This window comes from Carassius gibelio, chromosome A16, assembly GCF_023724105.1.
Source record: "Carassius gibelio isolate Cgi1373 ecotype wild population from Czech Republic chromosome A16, carGib1.2-hapl.c, whole genome shotgun sequence".
Taxonomy (NCBI): Eukaryota; Metazoa; Chordata; class Actinopteri; order Cypriniformes; family Cyprinidae; genus Carassius; species Carassius gibelio.
Window position 1 is genome coordinate 5,353,443 of NC_068386.1, and position 21,830 is coordinate 5,375,272.

The following is a 21,830-nucleotide window of genomic DNA, read 5'->3' on the forward strand; positions in this document are numbered from 1 at the left end:
CGTCCGCGAGCGCTTATTGTGTCCAATGGCGAAATTTAAATAGCCGGAAGTTACGAATCTGCTGGTGCGAAATAGACTGCTAGACAAACATATGCGCACACTAGTGCAGTAGAGTGAAACTCAAAGAATAATGGGATTCATTCATATCCTTGGACTGCACTGATGACAATGCTTTTTTCTTTCGACGTTACCTAGTCTATAGTCTATAATGATAACTGATAGAGGTCAATGCAGTAAACCCGGTTTATATGTTCAGCTCCATTGGGAACAAGGGAAATGTGGTCCATTTTTGGCATGTCACTCAGTAAAGGTTAACGGAGTCTGTACAACCAGATTCACCGGAACTTTCTCTACATCGCAAGCATGGAGATGAACTCTCAGAAAAGTTCTTCAGTACCCACGAAGGACATTACACCCATCCAGCAGATGATCGCATCTTGCTCAGGGGCAATTATTACGTCACTGTTTGGTAAGAGACTATGGATTTTGTATATCTTAATATACGGAAAAATATATTAACCTATGTCCTTTAGAATGTAGCACGGGGCAGAAATATATTTTTTAACATTACATATTTTGTGAATGGCAATACATTTAGATTCAGTGATATTAAATATAGAATTTAGATTTTATGTTTCTGTTAAAAATCGCCATTAAAATACTGTTCTATAAATCGATTTGCATCGATTTGCTTTTTTGCTAAATACACATTTGACTATGTTATTCAAAAAAGCAATACGTAATTACAAATATAAACAATATATTATGTGCATTGAAGGGTTCAGTGACACAAAAACACACATATTTTGTTTAGCTCCATATTAAATTGCAATGTCAATGTAAAGTGAATCTATGAATATAAAATAGTCTGGAGTCTAATAACAGTTATTAATAGTCTGTACCATGTTTAACATTCTTTGAGACATTTCATAAAAGTACACAGTGTTATGGTTTGACACTGTTTTAAATTGAGAGTGGGGAGTAATAAATTATATTTGAAAATATATTCAAATAGAAAACAGTTGTTGCAAATTTGTAATTATATTTCACAATAGTACTGTTTCTGCATTTTTGATCAAATAAATGCAGCCTTGGTAATCATAAGAAACTTCTTTCAAAATCATAAAAATCTTACAGAACCCAAACTTTTGAACAGTACGTTAGTACGTTTACTCACTTAGCAGATGCTTTCATCTATTCATTAAAATATAACTATATAATATTTTTTTTTTCTTTATGTCCACAGTAACACCTCTGGATGTGGTGAAGATCAGACTGCAGGCACAAAACAATCCTTTCCCCAAAGGTAAGCTGGTGCTTTTTTCTGTTCAAATGTACTCAAATGTTCATGTGTTTGAAAACTTAACTCACTCCTTTTTTTAATGCCTTGCAGGGAAATGTTTTGTGTTCTGTAATGGCCTGATGGATCATATATGTGTCTGTGAGAATGTCAATTCAAAGGCATGGTACAAAACGCCTGGTCATTTCACCGGCACTCTGGTAAGCTAAACCATAAAAAAATGTGAATACAGTTTCTCTTCACCTGTGATGCTTTATAAAAAATATTACCATAGGTTGAACTCATTCAAATGCTCAGTTCTTCTCTTTCAGGATGCTTTTATTAAGATTATACGTATGGAAGGAGTCAGTTCTCTATGGAGCGGCCTTCCTCCAACACTGTAGGTGTTCAGTTACATTTCTGCTGTCCAAACCCTGGGATATAAATTATGAAATGCATTTCCCCTTGCAGAGTGATGGCTGTACCTGCAACCGTAATCTATTTCACATGTTACGATCAGCTATGTGCCGTTCTCAAGCACAGGATGGGAGAACGATCAGATTATGCACCGCTGTTGGCCGGCGCCATCGCGAGAGGTACAGTTCATCCCTGCTGATTCAGTGTTTGACCTTTTCTCTGCATGTCGACCTTCTATATCAAAGTTAGCCTGGCATCACATGAGTTTTTTCTGCATGTGTCAGTGGGGTCGGCAACAGTAATCAGCCCCCTGGAGCTGGTCCGCACAAAGATGCAGTCTGAGAAGCAGTCGTACCAGGAGCTGAGCGCCGTTATCCGGTCAGCGCTGCACAACAAGGGCTGGCGGTCTCTGTGGAGGGGCTGGGGACCCACGCTGCTCCGAGACGTCCCATTCTCAGGTGAAACACACACAGCCTTCACATGGCACACTTCACATTTTGAAGCACTTGATTTATTAACACAAGACTCAAAAATACTAAACCTAAGATAAAAACACATATAAAACTGAATGGGATTTCTGATGGATATCAAATCCACCCACAAATTGGTTATATTCTATAATAGATTTATATAAACGTTGATAATATTAAGACTTATTTCAAAAACATTTAAAAAATATTTCCAACCCCAAACTTTTAAACCGACATGCGCAACGAAATAGCAGAATGTTTACCATTTGACCATATTTTGAAGGGGTCACATATACCTTCATACGACTCTTTGAATGTGTATTGTTTGCTGCTATTTCCTAATTTCTTATTTGACTTCGTTTCTCCTTAGCTATGTACTGGTTTAACTATGAGAAGGGTAAAGTTTGGCTCTGTCAGTATTACAACTGTACAGATCCAACCGTTGCCATCGCATTCACGGCTGGAGCACTGTCTGGATCAGTAAGTCTGTGATCTACTACATCTGTATCATCAGAGCTCTGATGGGTCTCATTTACTGGTACTAAATACATGCATAAGTAGAGTTCAGTGTGAAATATCCAGGTTGTGTTTGGCCTCATTGTATTTGGACAGTAAATAAAAACATGTCCTGATATGTCAAGTACCTGTATATGTACCTGAATTCTCTTGCTTTAGTTTGCATCGGTCATCACACTGCCGTTTGATGTGGTCAAGACAAAACGACAGGTAGAACTGGGTGAACTGCAGACGATAAAATGTGAGTATACAGGTGAAATTATGTAAATGGCTTCCATAATTGGGATTCTGAGCTTTGATTTGACATCAGAAACAGAATATGACATTAATGTGTAGTATAATCGGTCTAGTGTCCACACACGTCTCATCCAGCACATATCATGTGATGAAAAGGATAGTTGCTGAAAATGGAGTATCAGGACTATTTGCAGGTAAATATGTATATTCATATAGAACACACACTACTGTTCCAAAATCTGAGATTGATAAAATTAATAAACTGTATATTGAAATTGTGAAATATTATTACAATTTAAAATATTTTTTTTCTATTTTAATATATTTTCAAATGTAATTTATTTCTTTGATGCAAAGCTGAATTTTCAATGTCATTGCTCCAGCTTTAGTGTCACGTGGTCTTTCAGAAAAAGAAACAAAAAATCCTTCATGAATCATTCTAATATGCTAATATGAAAACAGTTGTGCAATATTAAAAAAACTGTATCCTTTGGGGAAATTGTGACACTTTTTTTCAGAAATCTTTGATGAATAGAAAGTTCCAAAGAACAGCATTTATTTGAAAAATAATTGTAGTAATATTATTAATGTCTTTGCTGGCACTTTTGATCAATTAAATGCGTCCTTGCTAAATAAGATGATTAATTTATATACAGTATATGTAAGCAAAGGGCCGTGATTTTCTAATCACCACTAGATGTCTCAGCAGTAAAGCTCAGATTTCTCTTTGTCTCTTATTCTCAGGTTTTCTGCCCAGGCTGATTAAAGTGGCTCCGGCGTGTGCTATAATGATCAGCACATATGAGTTCGGAAAAGCTTTTTTCCACAGATACAACCAGAAGAAACAGAGGGGGACACAACTGCAGCCCAGCACTTGCTCTCACTCAGAAAAGCACTGATTTAGAAGAACACTTGATCCCACATCACACACCTTTGTTAAGATTCAGTAAATTAACCACAGGCTACGCCACAAATTTACCCAATATGTAATCACTCTTGCTGTCAGTCTAAAAGAGGATTTATATTGAGTTGCTGTGAAATAAATCAGTATTTACTTTCTCTAGTAAATATTTAAAAGTAACAGAGTATCTTCCACATAGTTCAAATTATTGAAGATAATAGTTCAATATTTGTGTTTTTAAATGTGTTCATTAAAAAAGGTGAAGAAACATAAACCCTTGCTTATAAATGCATCTTCATTTTATTTTAAGGGTTAGGAAAATTGATAAATTCACACTAAATTTAATCCCATCAGTCATGTTCATCCTTGTAATTTTGTTCTACCTGTTCTGTCTTGTTGACTTGTAATTGTTTAGTGTTTAAGTCAGTTTCCGAGGTTTATGTTAAATTAAGACAAGTGTGTGCAAATGGTGCCAAAAATAAGGATGATGATTATTTCATTTTTTTTAGAATGAATATTCACAGCATTTTAAACAATTGTGCTTTTTGTAATTTTATTTTCTTTTTAAGTGCTTCAACAGTGATTCATTAATTATTTAAAATCTCTTTGTTGTGAATTCCTTAATTCAGTCCAGAATATTGTCTGTAGTTATTTTAATTTACACTCATGTTGCTTTAACCAGGAGCGCATAAGATCTTATGCATTGTGCAAAATTGTAATTATTTATCTTCTATTCCTAGTGTGATAAAAGAATGAGAAGGAATTTTAGCATTCTCCGTTTACATTTTGTTTTTACACAAAATTGCATTTAATTTGTATTGATAACTAGACATCAAAAACCAAATTAAAGCTGTAATGTGATGAGGTCTTGTGACAATATTCTGTAAGCTAGTATTCCAATGCAAACATAAACAATGAAATAAAATCAGCATTCAGCCAAGCTTGTATTTACATTTTAATTTATTGAAGAAAATAAATAAAAAAATCATAGATGAGGACATAAAGTGAAATTTGACTGAATATATTGAGGCTAAATTATAATTAGCTGAATATATGATATTCATCTCATTGCGCCTCGTTATCCTCACCCCATTTATTTCTGTCACAATGTAACCGAACACAATAGAAACAAAAGCTCAATCACAAAAAAAGATTTCAAAGCATTGAGAAAGAAAATACATTCAAAAATGTCTCAATGTGACAATTCTGCAGTTTCAAACGTGTTATTTTTTTCTCAAATTTAAAGGCTAAAACTCTTGAAACAGAAACGTAACACTCGGGTACTCAAATGCATTTCCTTCATTCCACTATACACATAAAATGCATTTAATTGCACAAACAGTGCAGTAAGAATCTCAAATAAATCTTGAGATGCACATTTAGATGTACTGGCCTCTGAACGTTGTAAAACATGCATTTCACATGTAAAATGTGACTCTGGACAACAAAACCAGTCTTAAGTCGCTGGGGTATATTTGTAGCAATGGCAAAAAAAAAAAAAAAAAAAACATTGTATGGGTCAAAATGATTGATTTTTCTTTTATTTCTTTTAAATCTAAAATTATGGCAATGTAAATATATTAAAACTTAACTTTTAATTAGTAATATGCACTGCTAATAACTTCATTTGGACAACTTTGGCAATTTTCTCAATATTTTTTATTTATCTGCATCCTCAGATTCTAGATTTTTAAAAACTTGTATCTCAGCCAAATATTGTCCAATCCTAACAACAATTTTAAAAAATACAAATAAAAAAACTGATCCTTATGACTGGTTTTGTGGTGCAGGGTGACAAATGTATTTCTGCAGTACAGAAATGAAGTCACAGACAGACAAGACATTCTTCAACACTAAGAACATGGATGTTCACCAAGGCGATGTACGAGATGACAAGACTATTTTAGATGGGAATTCTGCATACGTGTTTCTGTGGAATTTCTGTTAATACTGTGTTGCTGCTAATGTGTAATCATACACACTTCTTAATATCTTCAGTTATTTTCATATATTTCATATATAGCATGCCTCTTAAACAGGTCTGTTTTTATGATCAAATCACACTACTAACATTTTATGGTAATTTCTTATTATTACCAGCAGTATTAGGAGTGATCCATTAAATTTAACTTCAAACACAACTTTACCAATTAATTCTAAAATTAAACTTTCAATTGAAATGAAAATGGGTTCAAACTAAGGCAGCCAATTGATTAAAAATTGATTAAATACTGCATATTAATTATACTGCATATTAATCTGATTTTGTAATCAAATTAACCACCACAAAAAAGCTCCCTAATGAAGAGAACTGCAGCAGGTGAGAATATCACTGAATGGACATTAAAATACATATATTGGCTTTATATATATATATATATATATATATATATATATATATATATATATATATATATATATATATATATATATGTGTGTCCGTCTCTTTGAACATCACTGGCCTATAGTCCACAGTCTCATTATACGGTCAAAAACAAAGTGGTACTTTAAGCTCGATTTGCTCTGGAGGTAGGAAAATTACAGCGTTTATGTGCAAATGAAAGGAAATGATAAACTTTAATCCCATGAAATTGACAACACTGGTTCAGATGTTTACATATGAAGTTAAAGATCGTTGCTTTTGGTTCTGAATACATTCTAGTTCTAGTCCAACATGCATCATATTATTCTTATTAATGTATAGAAATGCATGGCAATGCTTCACACCAGCGCACATTAGCCACTATCTGTGAGTGAAGATGGGGAAAAAATGCTAAACTGATTTTTGAGTGCTGTATGATTATGTAAATCACAGAACTCATAAATATGTAAAACTTCCTCACATAAGAGTGAATCTCAAAACACTTCAGTTAAAAGCCAGAGATAATAAACAAATGTATTAATATCCACATTAAGCACACCAGAGAATTTTCTGAAATCACATTCCTCTTACTCCCTAAAAAGATAAATGATGGCAAATCAACAAAGCAGTATTTGTTGTTCACAATTCTGTCCTAATTGGACAATTCAACATTATTAGGGCTCCAGTTTTTCCATTCTGAGACAGATCACCCACTTCTCACAATCCAAACAATTTCTGGTGGATACAATTAAGTTAACATCCTAAATATGTTTCTTACTGAATATCACAGCTATATATTCATGTTAAAATTTTGAAAGGGGTGTTAAAAAATGGTTTAAAACGTATTTTACTTGGCACGTTCATTCTATGTTTTATTAAAAAGGACCAAAATGTCTAAAGAGGGGCCAGATTAATCACAATAACTGATATAATTTATTATGAAAAGTTGATTTTAGAGGAGGCTTGCGACTAGAAATCTTTATAATAAAATATGATGAAATAAAATGTAATAAAATAAAATTAAGTTAAATAATGAGATATCATTGTAAATTGGTCATTGGCCCAGACAACCAATTTCCCACACAGCTGTGCTAGTATACAGTAGCTATGACGTGCTTTGAATCTGATGTTGTTGTTTTTTCATAAACTATCATTTTCAATAGGGGCACTGAAGTTAAATCGAAGTTTAGTAATAATTAAGTATAATTCCACACAGGACAAATTTTATGAGCAGAGGCAAAAACCTTAATCTATGGACTTTCCAAAAACAGCACACATCTGAACTAGGTATATTAACAACTGAAATTCACTGATGTCCTGAGTCAAGACTGTCATTCATCATGATAAATTATGATCAATGTTCAATAATGCTAATGCTTACACTAGCTATGGACTTCATCAGCCAAACGTTCAGATTTGAAAATGAATTGCACTTCAAATTAAACTAAAAGCAGTCAGGAAGGCACTGAGGTTTCATCTTGTCTAGCTGAAATGTCTCTTAGAAGCTCTGAGGATGTACCATTAGGTAGCTTTTCTTCCTTCACTTCAGTTCGAAGCCCACACCATTTAAAGCAGGCCGGTGTGTTTGTGTATGCGTTTATATGTCCATACATGTCTCTCAGGATGGTGTCAGTCCTGGGCTGGTCATGTCTAATGTTGGACTGGCCAGATACTCACTGGACTTGAGACTGGCCAGAGATTTGTAACTGGCCATTGAGGTTAAGGAACCACACAAACCCCTCAGAGACGGAGTATCCTCTTTCCCTGTGAAAAAACAAGCACATATACACACAGTGCGAGAGTGTGGAGACATCACTGATCATTTCACACACGAGCGAGGATGTAGCCACAACATCTGCACAACAGATGCAGCAATAGTTGTTTTTAATAAAAAATGTAACTATTAAAAATTGAGTTGGGTAATTTAAATAAATGTGAAATAAAATTTAAAAATGAATAATTACCAAGGCAACACTTCTCGTTTTGTTTGAGATTTTAAAGTACTTAAATTACTAAAACACCGAAATAAAAATGCATTAAAGCTAAATAAAGAAAAAAAAGTACACAAAAATTCCTTAAACGTAAACTAAAATTATACTGAAAATATCAAACTAAAAGCTAATTAAAAATATTAATAAGTATCATACTAGAATAAAATACTAAAATAACTCTAGATACTTCCCCTACCCCACAATGCATTGCGCTCAACCTGACTGTTATCTGATTAATGTTGCCAAGTGAACAAACTGAAAGCAATATCAACTGTGATTTAAGAAAATATATTTTTCAATTCCAATTTAATCATATTTGGCAATTTTTAGAACTGTTAACGGTTTTGCATTATTTAGATTTTGTCAGCATCAATACAAATACAAACATTTGTATTAACAAAAAAATTACTTCTACACGATTTAAAGGGACAATAAGTAACTTTTTAGGTATTTTATTATCTAAAATCAATATTTTTATTCATAAATATGCCCTCAATGGTGTACAAATACCTATGCCAATGTTTAAACTAATCCTTGTAAATGAAGAATTTATTATCTTTATATACATGGAACGGGTAGGTCGACGGAGGCTTCCATGTAGTTCCGCCATCTTGCAAAACTATAATAGCAGAGAGGGACAAAAAGTACTAAGCCAACGCGTTTCCACAGCGCGTTTTCGGTCAGAGCCAGAAACGCAGATGCAGAGCAGTGAGAGAGGCGCTTGAAACTGCACCAGCAAGTTTAAAAGTCTGGATTGCATTCTTATTATGGACCATACATATGCCGCGCCACAGGAGAAGAAAACATCGTCGCCAAAACAGTCAAAAATAGAACGTAAAAGGAAACGTGACCGTAGATTACAGAAAACAAGAGTTAATGTCGGGGAAGCTTTTTCTAGGTGGAAAGAGCTAATGCTTGATAAAGATTTCAAAAGAGACGCTGAAGTGGCCAGTTTTCTTCTCGACAGGTAAGTCAGTGTTACAGTCTATATTATAATATTTTTTTATATCTAACAATGCATATAATTCAGAAAATATAACGAATAAATTAGACATAACTACTAATTACAATATTTCATGTTTTCCACAGTCAGTAATTCATACTGTAACATTCGTTTGTTAGTTGTCATGTTGCAGTTTGTTTGAAATAACACACCTGTTCACCTGAAGGAAAACTCGACGAAGTGCTATTAGAAGACATCCTGTCAAAGCTTTTTGGTACATATCGCCTACCGTAGATGCAACGCGCATTTGAAAAAGCGAGGCGCTGGCGAGCAAAATTAGTTTGAATGCAAAATACAATTTCACCACTAGATGGGAGTAATTCCTGCTTAGTGTCCCTTTAAGTGTTTTATACATACTTTTTATCTGTTCTGCCTTTATGCAAATGTTTTGAAAAGGTTTTATTTGTATGTTTATTTATTTTTTTATTTTTTTAATAGAAACTCCAAACTGCATTAATCATTAAAGAAATGAAAATGTGGGTACCTTTTCTAAATAATGTCACAATGCATAAATGCTTAATTGTCTTAAAATATACCTTATTTTCTTAGAGTAAATGTAATTTCCTGTTTTTCTTTGTATTATTGTGTGGTGTCTTCATGAGATTCACACAAATACTGAGGAAGGGATGCTGATGTCCCTTCCATTGCAAAATGAAATCATCTATAACAGAGCTGGTTATTGGAGAATGATGTCACCATAGATGACTCACACACACACACATCACAAACCTTCTCTGTGCCAGTGTGTAAGTCCTGCCTTGCTCTCCAGACTGTGTGTGTCAACTTGTGCTAGATCCAGAGACATCTGCGAGAGACTCATATCTGCAGAAAGATGCTCCAAACTCTGGAAGCTTTTCCTGTGCTCACACGCATGGTTTAAAGTCATGAAAAAGTAAAGAACATGTTGATGTCACAATCTGAGAGGATACTTTTATGAAATACAAAAACAGAAGGAACATACTCTTCCCATGGTCCTGTGCGTTTCCTGTACAGGAGCGTATACAAGGCAACTGCATTGGTATCCAAGGTAGCAGGTGAGGGACATTGGTTAGTCAGGTGCGAGGTGAGCTCCTGTCTGGAGCGAAGGTCATGATTCTTCATCACCATCCTGGAAAAACAAATATGATCATTTAAAGAGACAGTGCTAAAAAGATGAACTTGGCGTATATACACATGATAGCTGTGTGCTAAACGGTAATGTTTTCTCTTGGTTCCTATCTCCTGGTTCATGTCAAATTAATTTTGATAAATAAGTCGCACCTGACTAGAAGTCGCAGGACCAGCCAAACTATGAAAAAAAGTGTGACTTATAGTCCGGAAATTACGATATATATATATAATCATGATTCTTTGATTTATAGAATACTCAAAAGAACAGCATTTATTTGAAATATAAATCTTTTTAACATTATAAAAGTATTTACTGTCACTTTTGATCCTTACAGAATAAAATTATAATTTATTTAAAAACAATAAACATAAAAAAACAAAGGCACATAACAAAATAAGTTAAACTGTAATTAAAATTACAACTGAAAATATATAAACAATATAAAAATAATATAAAAGCATACACACACATATACATGTATACATATATAAAGTAATTGAAATTTAAACTAAAACTGAAAATATAAAAATAATATCAAAAAGTATATATATATATATATATATTAGTGCTGTCAATCGATTAAAAAAAATTAACTAATTAATCGCACAATTTTTTAAAATTAATCGCGATTAATCACGATTAATCGCAATTAAAAGACTGAAACTTTTTGGATATGTAAATGTAAAATGTAAATAATTAATGGAAACTCAAGACAAAGAAACTATTTAAATTCTAAATATGATTGTTTATTGGAATTTTTGTTTAACTTGTAACACAGATTTTCTCATGTAAACAACATACCTGCAATAAACCATCAATATCCTCCAAATTAACTGTTGGCTTGAAAGCCATATTTATTACAGAAATAAAAACACAGGCATGTAAGTACCATTTGAATTTCAAAACAATCAATGCCAATAAAAAACAAAAATGATTTCCATGTTGAATTCTAAGTGGACTGCAAAAAAATTCCAAAGTATAGTCATTGCCAGTGCTTTAAGTGGGCCAGTACGCACTGGTACCATACCGCCACTTCCAAATATAGCTCTTAAGCGTACCGCCACCTCTCCGTGCGCCCGGACATCTGTTTTAATAGAGGTTTTAATCGTTTACCTGCACTGCCGATTTTCAGAGCGCCCTTCACAATGCAAGCCTCCTAATTCATCCCACCCAGAGCAGAAACTACATTACCCATTCACCCTTAAGTTATACAAGTGAATAGCGCATGTGTCGCTTTTCCCACTGTTAAGTGTCAACAACTCAACGTGGCCGGAGAAGGTGTGTGAAACTCGTTGTGAGTTATACTAAAGCAAAATCTTGAGTATTTATTGTCTGATAAACATTAAAAACTGTCTGCGGAGGTTGAGTCGTCCTGCAGCCCCCGCTGGCTGTTCATTGGCTGCAGCATCTTTTTTCTAAGTTCTAAAAAAATACCGTAGACGGCAAGGCACAAATTTAGATATTCATTTATCTAATTAATCTATAGCCTATGCACAAAGACAATATTATCTTTTTGTCCCCTTTTTGTTTTAAAGCTTGATGAAGAGAGAGAGAGCGCAAGTTGCTGCAGCTGCGAGGAGGACAGTGATGCACGCGTACAGGAGTGATTGACAGTTCGCGGCACTGTGTACAAAAAATACTCCGCTACACAATTATTTCGTTATTTTCGTTTAAGCTTATTAACGTTAGGGTTACAGAAAGGTCTGATTTACGCACTGTTACAGTCATTGTTTTTTTTTTTTTAAACAATGACATTTGAGTTCATGATTTTAATGTTGCTGTTTCTTGTGGCAGACTAAATGAAGAGTAATGTTTCTTGTGGCAGACTGAAGAGTAATCCGGCAAGAGTTTTATACTGAAACTTTCCGTCTAAAGGTCCTTCCTTGGTCTTATCCATATTTCTTTGCACGTTGAACACACATAGGCCACAACTGGAAATAAAAAAAACTGCAACCGCGTTAATTGCGTTATTTTTTTTTAACGCGTTAAATATTTCAAATTAATCGAATGCGTTAACGCGCTAATTTTGACAGCACTAATATATATATATATATATATAGTGTATATAAAAGAGGTTATATATACATGCACACACATACACAACTTACAGCTGATCCTGCAGCTCCAGTATGATGAACTCCAGGTGCTCTTTCTCCAGTTTGTGGCTGGTTTTTGTGTCTGTGAGCCGCTGCTGTAGAGATTTATTCTGAGAGACAGACTCAGAGAGCTGAATTTCCCTCAGACGCACCAGCTCCTCCAAATAACCCTGAACAATTATAATAATTCAGGTGATCGGTGTCAGTATTTGCTCGTCCTGCTCCCGGGTCCCCCAGGATGTCTCTATTATCTAACACCCACCTGACTGACTCATCCACTCATCAGTACAGACCCCACGACCTGATCTAAGGCTGTCAGACTAGATACTTAAAATGTGACACACTCAGGAGCACTAAGAATCACTGATCTAGAAATATTCACATTCAGTTTAACATTCAAAGTTCATCACAGAATACAGAAAACTAGAATACAGCTTACTGCATATGTCTCACAATATATGTACAGTCCATATACAGTATGACAGATTAGATTCTATACTACATACGACCGTATTTTTCGGACTATAAGTCGCACCTGAGTATAAGTCGCATCAGTCCAAAAATACGTCATGATGGGAAAAAACCCATATAAGTCGCACTGGACTATAAGGCGCATTTATTTAAAACCAAGAACCAAGAGAAAACATTATCGTCTTCAGCCACAAGAGGGCGCTCTATGCTGCTCAGTGTAGACTACATGCGCCCTTTCGCTGCTGTAGACGGTAATGTTTTCACTTGGTTAATTTCTCTTGGTTAATTTTTCTCGGTTCATGTCAAATTAATTTTGATAAATAAGTCGCACCTGACTATAAGTCGCAGGACCAGCTAAACTATGAAAAAAAGTGTGACTTTTAGTCCGGAAAATACGTTACTTTAAAACGTATGTAAACACCATGCAGCATTGACTGACTACAAAGATTTTTACAAAGGGGACATCGGATGCCTGTCTTCAACAATTTGTTATGATTCTTTAGAGTATTCATGAAATGTCTGTAACAAACTTTAGTTAAAATTCCTCTATGGCTCTTTTTACCTTGTCAAAAACACAAGCGATTCGTTTCGGTGCACGTCTCTTTAAATGATAATGAGCTATTGCTCACCCCACTCCTCTCTTCCATGGGGTATCACCACAAGATGCGTGAATTGCTGCCTTGGACTCCATATATACTGTAGCTTGGAGATTATCTTAATTAAAAAGCTAGATATCTACATAGAAGCCTGCTGCAAATTGAAACAGCTCCCTGGATGACAGTTTCAGACTCAGACAGCACACAACAAACTGGCTGCATTTTTCTTTTCAGCTTTTCTGAGCTAGCAGACACACCAGAAACTTAAATAAAAAAGTGCAATCTTCATCCAATGTCCCCTTTAATGCAGCATGCTCAAAAGTTGTTTTTCAGTCACGGCAAATGAATGCCAAGAAAAGGAAAGCTCACTTTGTGCTCTGGTTGTGTACTCTGCATTTTGGCAACTTTGTTATGCATACTGCATAAACAGTACGATCAGTAGTCCTCCTCACCTTCTGTTCCAGCACGACTCTGTATTTCTGCTCTAGTCTTTTGCTCTTGCTGTACCAGGTGCTCTGATCGGCCATCAGACTGGCGGCCATGTGGGTTTCAGGAGTGCCTGCTTCACTGTCGCTGCTGCCCAGCGTTCTCATTTCCTCCTCATCACTGCTGATGCTGTCAGAACTAAAGCACACACATGAATTATATTCAATCACAAGCATTAAGTTGGCTTAAAGCATGTTCACTAAGCCAGCGTGTTTTTATGTCGTGCTCTTACGTTTGTGTGAATTTAAGGTACGGTGTGTAGTCAATGGCGACGGGACAGCTCTCATCAAGCCCCTCCCCTTTCAGACAAAAACTGTCAATCAAGAATGAAAATTTCAGCATAAGCCCTTCATTTGATGAGAATGTCACGGTGGTAGAGTACTATATTATGGAAAGTGGTTATCCTCCAAAACAATACAGAGGCTGTTCTCAGCATCTATGTTTTGAGTGTGTGTGTGTGTGTTTGCAGCTTGTGTCAGCAGGTGTTTATAGAGCACCACCCATATAATGAATGATCAGCATCCTGTCCTGCTGTGGCATAGCTGAATGTCACTGCCACCCATAGAAAGGAAGTGAATGAACATAAACGTACCTGAAGTCAATGGCATTCAGTCCAATCAGTGTATCTGCCAGAAGCCCCGCCTCCTCACCCAGAACTACAGCCCCTTCCTCATAAAACCTCCTGACAAACAAACACACAAAACTGATGAAGACCAGAGAAGAACAATTAGCAGAACTTTTGTATTCTCATGATTTTGTAGTTGCTATTTTTTATTATAATTTTTTTTAAATATAGATACCGTATTTTCCGGACTATAAGTCGCAACTGAGTATAAGTCGCATCAGTCCAAAAATACGTCACAATGAGGGGAAAAACATATATAAGTCGCACTGGACTATAAGTCGCATTTATTTAGAACCAAAAACCAAAAGAAAACATTACCGTCTACAGCCGCGAGAGGGCGCTATATGTCTTCAGTGTAGACTACAGGAGCACAGAGCAGTATAGAGCGCCCTCTCGTGGCTGTAGACGGTAATGTTTTCTATTGGTTCATTTCTCTTGGTTCATGTCAAATTAATTTTGATAAATAAGTCGCACCTGACTATAAGTCGCAGGATCAGCCAAACTATGACAAAAGTGTGACTTATAGTCCGGAAAATAAGGTATGTACACTACCACCAAAAAATTGGGGTCAGTGACATATTTTTTAAAGAAATTGATACTTTTAAATTAATCAAAGGTTGCAAATACTGACCCTACAATGTTATAAAAGACTTGTCAATTTCTCTAAAAATCCTTAAATAATGTTTTTCCACAAAGATGTGTTTATAAACATTTCCACAAAAATATTAAGCAGCACAGCTATTTTTAATATTGATGATAATAAGAAATATTTTTTGAGCAGCAAATCGTCATATTAGAATGATTTCTGAAGGATCATGTGACGATGAAGACTGGAGTAATGATGCTGGAAATTGTCTGTGATATTTCCAGGTTTTTTTAAGATCATGGGAACCCTGGTATTTTCAAGATGAAGTGTGTAATTTCAGTGTCAGTGTTTCATTGTGACAACAGAATGAATTGTAACTGAATGAAATACTAATGTTTTCTGACAATCTTCTGTTCCGCCAAACTAAAACAACTCAATTAAACCAGAAGGTGACATGTCAGACTGCTCAAAAAAAAAAAAAAAAAAAGCAAGTATCAAGTTTTGATAGTGCCACAGCGACTTTTAGAAAGTCAAGCTATAAATGACTGATGTCTCTGCACATGAAACTGGTATGGTACACATGGAAGAATGGATGAAACTTGACAGTTTGCTCAAAAGTCATACGGTGCTGCTTTTATTTCAGTGAAGTTGCCATGTTTAAACAATCCATGTTGTGGAGATGTTGACAATAGGGACCCATAAAAAAGAGAACTCGGTGTGTATCTTAGACGAGTGCTGCGGAAAGATACCTTGTAGTTTTGAAGTCTCTCAGAGCTGCAGAGATGTATTCAGACAAACGCTTCTCCATTAACGCCACTCTAATCCAGGCACGACCCTGAGAGAAAGAATGAGAGAGAGAGAGAGAGAGAGAGACGCTCTTACCTGTCAACCACTGAAGCCTTTACAACTGAAGTAACATCACAGTATCTGAGCCGGTGTTCTGTCTTAGTTGACCGCTGGTGACTGAATCATCCGAGATGGATAACAATACCAGATTTAAACAGGACAAGTCTGATCTGGGAGTTTTTGTGTTTTTATAATTTGTGATAGCATGAGAGTGTTATTCTTTGGTGAAATATGACACCAAACCAATGTTGTTATTGTTAACTAAAACAAAAAACTAAAAATATTTCCCTTAATTAAAAAAAAATCTGATATAAAAAAGAAAACGCATATAAATACTTTTAAAACAAATACCCATAATACTGAAATTTTGCACTGGCAACTCTCTAAAATAAAATGAATTACTAAAAACAAAAAAATCTCAAACTAAATCTGAAATGAATAGGAATTAAGCTAAATAAATAGTATATTAAAAAGTAATAAAAATAACAAGCACATCATAAAGTAACTTAAATGTAAACTAAAATTACCATGAAACAAAAATTTAAATGAAAACTAAAATTGAAAATTGGAATTAGTTGAAGTGCTAAAATTACTAAAACTTTAATAAGTTAATAAAGCTAATATAAATATAAATGAATGCTAAATACACAAAAAAAAAAAAAAAAAAAATGACAAAGGCATGTAACAAAATTACAAAAACTTACTCTAAAAATATTTAAAACAAGGTAATTGAAAATAATAATAAATACTAAAATAACACTGCAACACAAACGTGTGTCCTGACCTTTGCTCTAGAGCTGCGGACGTTCTCCATGTTCTCGATGCTATGGATGCAGCTGTGCGGGACTTTACTACACGCCACACGTATGTAATCCCAGAAACTGCTCGGGCTCTCGTAGCCAAACCAGCTGACCTGACCTACAGAGGGAAAACACACACACAATGCAGTGTAAAAGCAGAGTGATTCCTCAGGATGCAAAACATTGTGTGTTAATATCTGAGCTAGTGTTTGAAAGGGTTGATTTCGACAAGTGATGAACTCAACAGGGATTTTTAACTTTTAAAACCATTTCAGAAAACATACATTAACATGGAGTGATCAAATATTGCTGAACGTCTAAAATAATTGATGTGTGAGTGTGAGAGCTGTTTTGTCATGCTGTGAGATTCGTCTAAGCTCTTCTAACACAAAATGAGACACTCAGTGCTGTATTTAAACCTCATTACAGCAGCAGGAGTGTGTGTGTGTGTGTGTTTGTGTGTAGGTCTTTTAACAGCATGCATCACAGCATCACTATGCAATGATGTGTGAAGCTTCTGGCACAGCTCACTTCAACAGTTATTCTGAGTGTGTATGTCAGTTCATTTGTTGTCTAAGGCGCTGCCAATTGTATGTTGTTGTTGTTTTGTGATATATGTATAATATATTATAAAATAAATATATATAAAAAAAATATACAATAACTATAAAAGTAAATGTTGTTTTGCTGTGCTCACACATGCTGAGTGTTTATTATCAAGGCCAGTTCAGTTTGCTAAAAATGTGCTGCTCAGATAAAGATACAATGCCGTTTACATTTCAAAGTGGAATTGGACAGGTTGTGTATCTTGTTCCTCACCTTTCAGTCTATGACTGAGAATATGTTCTAGAATGGAGACAAAGTTGTTGAACTCAGCAGATGTGTCGTCTATCGTCTCAAAACATGAGCGATCAATGAGGGTCTTCACTGAGAACCTGTGTACTCAAACACACACAATCATGGGCACAACAGAAAATTACACCATACAGTTTAAACTCATACAAACATATCTAATTGCCAATACAGTAAAACACTGACAAACTTTAGACTTATAAATAATTAACATTATTATGCTACTTTCTGAGATTTGCCCATATTTTAATGCAACTCATAATGCATTAAATATCTTTTAATGCTCGGTTATTATGTTATTATTATTATTATTTTTTATTATTATTATATTATTTTTATTTATTTTAGTTTGAGTAATTTTCATATGTTATTGACACTTATTTATATTTAGCTTTATATTTATTTGCGTTTTAGTAATTTTATTTCAGTTAGTTGGCAAGGCAACATTTCTAGTTTTCATTTAAGTTTAAATTGACATTTTTGAATAATATTTATTTTTATTTAATTTCAACATTATTGTAATTAACAAAAAAGAATATTTTAATACCTTTAGTTTTAGTTAACAATAGCAACGCTGCTATTTGGACACAGTGACACACACACACAAAATAAAACCCAGAAAAAAAAGAAAAAAAAAGTTAAATTATATTATATTATATTCAGTAAAACCCTAAAATAAAGCTTTTAAAAACCACTAAAAGTGCATTTGAGTCAAAGGAGAGGTTTTGTGTTTTGTGGAGCACCATTAGTGCCGTTTATTGTGGTCTCATCAAATGTAATTATGGCATAAATGACAGTCCTTTTCATTATATGCAGCTACTGTTCTTTTATGTGTCTCTTTGTGACTTCCAAATACCCAGCAGATAGGGATGTAATTCACTCAACTAACGATGAAATACTTCACGATGCGATTTTCTCAAGATTGTTTTCTTTTTCTTTTTTTTTTTTTTTTTTACAAAATTAGATTTCATACAAATTATAAAAGAAAAGATGTCCTTTTATTATTGCTTGAACAAAATGCTGATAATTTGAAACTGAAATATGACATTTTTAAATCGTATCATATGACCCCTTTAATATCTTAACCGATTTGAATCACCACATATTTGTATGAATTTTCAACTGGCTCGTGGTGCATCCTTTCATCCCTACCAGCAGCCTTCATGCAAATGTAATTTCAGAGATAATTTCACTTCTGACATTTCCTTTCTAAAACACACAGAGCAAATGTAGGGTGAAAAAAGGAAAAAGTTTTAGTATAACTGTTAAGTATCATCATAAAAATAAAAAAATGCAGAGCAGCATGCCAAGGTTTTGCAAACACCTGAAAGCTTATGTGTGTATCCTGTGGAATGCTTAAATTCTCCTTCTTAAATTCTTATGACTAAAACTAAAACTATTACACATTTTTGGCATGTTAAATAAAGGACAAATAAAATAATTACAAACATAACAAAATTACTAAAATCTAATTGATTAAAATGAAAACTGATAATACAAATATAAAAGTTAATTCCAAATGTTACTATAACTGTATATAAATTATAGTAAAATAGCATTTACAGTAAGTGTGATAATAGTAAAACTTATGCAATGTAATAAAGTCACATGGCACCAATTATATTACTGCTTCTTGAAATGTTTATTGAAACAGTATTTTATGGCACAGAGAGAGATTTGAAAACACTTTAAATAACCAAACAAAATTGTCACACTGACAATGTTAAATCTGATACTCATAAAACCATCTGAAGGAGCCATCCTGTGACAACTCAAGCAGATTAAACCAGTCTGACATCTAAGTTGATATGGTCTCAAATTCTCTGGACTTCTTTGAAGTTTTATTTGAAGCCTTTTTAAGAGCATTGATCTAGATCAATTATTCAGATTACATCTTCATTCAAGACATTCTGACAACATGAACTTCCTTTCATAATTCTTAAAAAAATAATAATAATAAAGGACCTGCAGTGATTTATTTCAGTCCTGAACGAACTCTAGATCAGATATCACAGAACAAACATGAGAGGAAATGGATTTTGCTTATCTATTTCAACAAGTAAAAATCACTTTATTTGACTGAGCTGTGAGCTTCAGTCTTATACTGTTATTGTACATGTGTGGACACGTCACACTCGAAGCCTTTTGATTGGCTGATTCCTGCTGTGCCCCCTCATGGACATTCATGTGTGTTCAGACTTACACTTTTCCTGCTTCAAATGTACCCTTTGTGGTGTTGCCTAATTAGACGGCTTGGCTCGGTGTTCATCTTCAGTTCTCTCTTCACAGCAGTTCAGTCAGTGTAGCTACTGTTTGAGTAAATGAATTACTCCGGGATATTGGTTTGTTTGAACTCAGAGGGAGTGTCAGCCACATTAAAAAATGTTAACAGCTTAAGTCATTTGTGGATTAATGTTTTCAAATTAGTGAGCTGTTTCAAAAAGATCCGGTTACATCGAATGATTCGTTCACGAACCGGATTTGACAAACTGCTTTGTTTTGAACTCTCTCACAACAGACACGGAAGAGAAGACAATGCTGAATAAAGTTGTAGTTTTTACTATTTTTGGACCAAAATGTATTTTCGATGCTTCAAAATATTCCAACTGACCCTCTGATGTCACATGGACTACTTTGAAGATGTTTTTCTTACCTTTCTGGACATGGACAGTATACAGTACACACAGCTTCAATGGAGAGACTGAGAGCTCTCTGACTAAATCTAAAATATCTTAAACTGTGTTCCGAAGATAAACGGAGGTTTCATGGGTTTGGAACGACATGAAGGTGAGTTATTAATGACATAATTTAAATTTTTGTGTGAACTATCAATAATATTTTACGCCATCAAATGTTGTAAAATATTAATATGTACTCTGTACTATGTACCTGTTTTTTTTTTTTTACACCATTGCATTATGTTTTGTTTGTCCAAAGGTTTTTAAAATATTTTTAGATACTCTACTCTGCTTTTGTCTCTCTCTTTTTTTTCTTTTTTTTTTACATACCATAGAAAAAACTCTTTTTTTTCATGCATTCTTTTCAGTACCTTGGAGCACAATGTATATGCCATGGTGCACGAATCATTCAGTAGATATCACCACTGTACTTTTTCTAAGGACTCCATCTAAATGACGTGATGCTCTAAAGACAGATCTCAGATCAGCGCTTCTGTGTGCGGTGCACGTACATTATCTCATCTCCCCTGTTCAATCATCAGCAATTTACAAAAAAAAAAAACTACCTTGCTAAAAAAATAACTATGACATCATCACACACGTTCCGCGCGCCGGAGTGCTACAGTGATGATGAATGTGTAATTATATTTTACCTGCAAACGGTGATCAGATTCCTCCTCTCTACGGCTCTGATACGCGCTAGTACTTTTCTACGAGCGGGTGGAAGGACAATTAGCATTAAATGTATGTAGAAGGTGGGCGTGGTTTGGTTGGTTTTGAAAACATAATTATCTTAATTTAACTTTTTGTTTAATTTTTTAATTTAAATTTAGTAAAACATTGATCTTGTATTTTTTTGACATATTTTATCATCAACATTGCGTCTGAAGCGAACACCATAGTAACATGCTCCCTGTTACTTTTCTCAGCGCTTTTGGGTTTAACCAATAGCAGAGTATTAAGCGACGATTTATTAAATAGATTTGATAGATACTGATGAGGTAGATATCCATTTTCCTGATAAAAACCAATCCATATATTTAACAGATTTAATTGATTTCATCTACTGTTGTACAGGTGTTTCCAGTAAGACCAAAATACAGTGAGAGATTAAGTGGCTTTAGTGAAAGAATTGCCTTTCTGAGCCACCATGCTCCCCCTGCGGGATGATTATTCTGTGCCTCATAAAAAATAAAAATAAGATTTTGCCCAAAATCTTAGGATACATATTCGATAACTGAAAATTTGATATGGATATAAAGCTGTGTTAACGGCCAAAACACATTTTGTTCAGTGTTGAGTTATCCGTTGATTATAACAGATTATCATTGATTATAACAGAAGTTTGTTGGATCGTGATGAAGTGAGTTTAGTGACAGCTTTTAATAGGCTAATTATTAAAAGAGTTTGCAGATGTGATACTGATTTTAGGCTATACAGTTCAGTTAAAAATGTAATATTAAGTGACTTACACTGTTTTCGCTCTGCTTCGTCAACGATAATCAAT

General features: G+C 34.4%; 2 protein-coding genes across 2 annotated transcripts; one reads left to right on the forward strand and one right to left on the reverse strand.

Moving 5' to 3' along the window:
• Nucleotides 1-83: 83 nt before the first annotated feature.
• LOC128030419 (probable mitochondrial glutathione transporter SLC25A40) lies at nt 84-4,760 on the forward strand. Its single transcript, XM_052618035.1, has 10 exons — nt 84-469; nt 1,247-1,306; nt 1,394-1,500; nt 1,612-1,679; nt 1,751-1,875; nt 1,981-2,154; nt 2,537-2,646; nt 2,842-2,923; nt 3,033-3,113; nt 3,664-4,760. Exons 1-10 carry the CDS (start codon nt 364-366, stop codon nt 3,816-3,818), a joined length of 1,068 nt encoding a protein of 355 aa, XP_052473995.1. The 5' UTR covers nt 84-363; the 3' UTR covers nt 3,819-4,760.
• Nucleotides 4,761-6,242: 1,482 nt separating this feature from the next.
• Nucleotides 6,243-21,062, reverse strand: LOC128030185 (RUN domain-containing protein 3B-like). The gene is made up of 11 exons (XM_052617668.1): nt 20,977-21,062; nt 17,613-17,728; nt 16,778-16,911; nt 15,897-15,982; nt 14,529-14,618; nt 14,169-14,249; nt 13,903-14,074; nt 12,396-12,553; nt 10,138-10,284; nt 9,906-10,033; nt 6,243-7,946 (listed from the first exon to the last, which is right to left on the reverse strand). The coding sequence occupies exons 1-11, from the start codon at nt 21,060-21,062 to the stop codon at nt 7,801-7,803; spliced, it is 1,344 nt and encodes a 447-aa protein (XP_052473628.1). The 3' UTR covers nt 6,243-7,800.
• Nucleotides 21,063-21,830: the final 768 nt, after the last annotated feature.

Excerpts from the sequence above, each read along its gene's own strand:
- LOC128030185 (XM_052617668.1), bottom strand. The coding sequence starts at position 21,062 with ATGCTAATTGTCCTTCCACCCGCTCGTAGAAAAGTACTAGCGCGTATC. Across the intron at positions 16,912-17,612 it reads TCTCAGTCATAGACTGAAAG|GTCAGGTCAGCTGGTTTGGC; the intron begins GTGAGGAACAAG and ends TTCCCTCTGTAG. Across the intron at positions 10,034-10,137 it reads CGCACAGGACCATGGGAAGA|GAAAAGCTTCCAGAGTTTGG; the intron begins GTATGTTCCTTC and ends GTGTGAGCACAG.
- LOC128030419 (XM_052618035.1), top strand. The coding sequence starts at position 364 with ATGGAGATGAACTCTCAGAAAAGTTCTTCAGTACCCACGAAGGACATT. Across the intron at positions 1,501-1,611 it reads GTCATTTCACCGGCACTCTG|GATGCTTTTATTAAGATTAT; the intron begins GTAAGCTAAACC and ends CTTCTCTTTCAG. Across the intron at positions 1,680-1,750 it reads AGCGGCCTTCCTCCAACACT|AGTGATGGCTGTACCTGCAA; the intron begins GTAGGTGTTCAG and ends TTCCCCTTGCAG.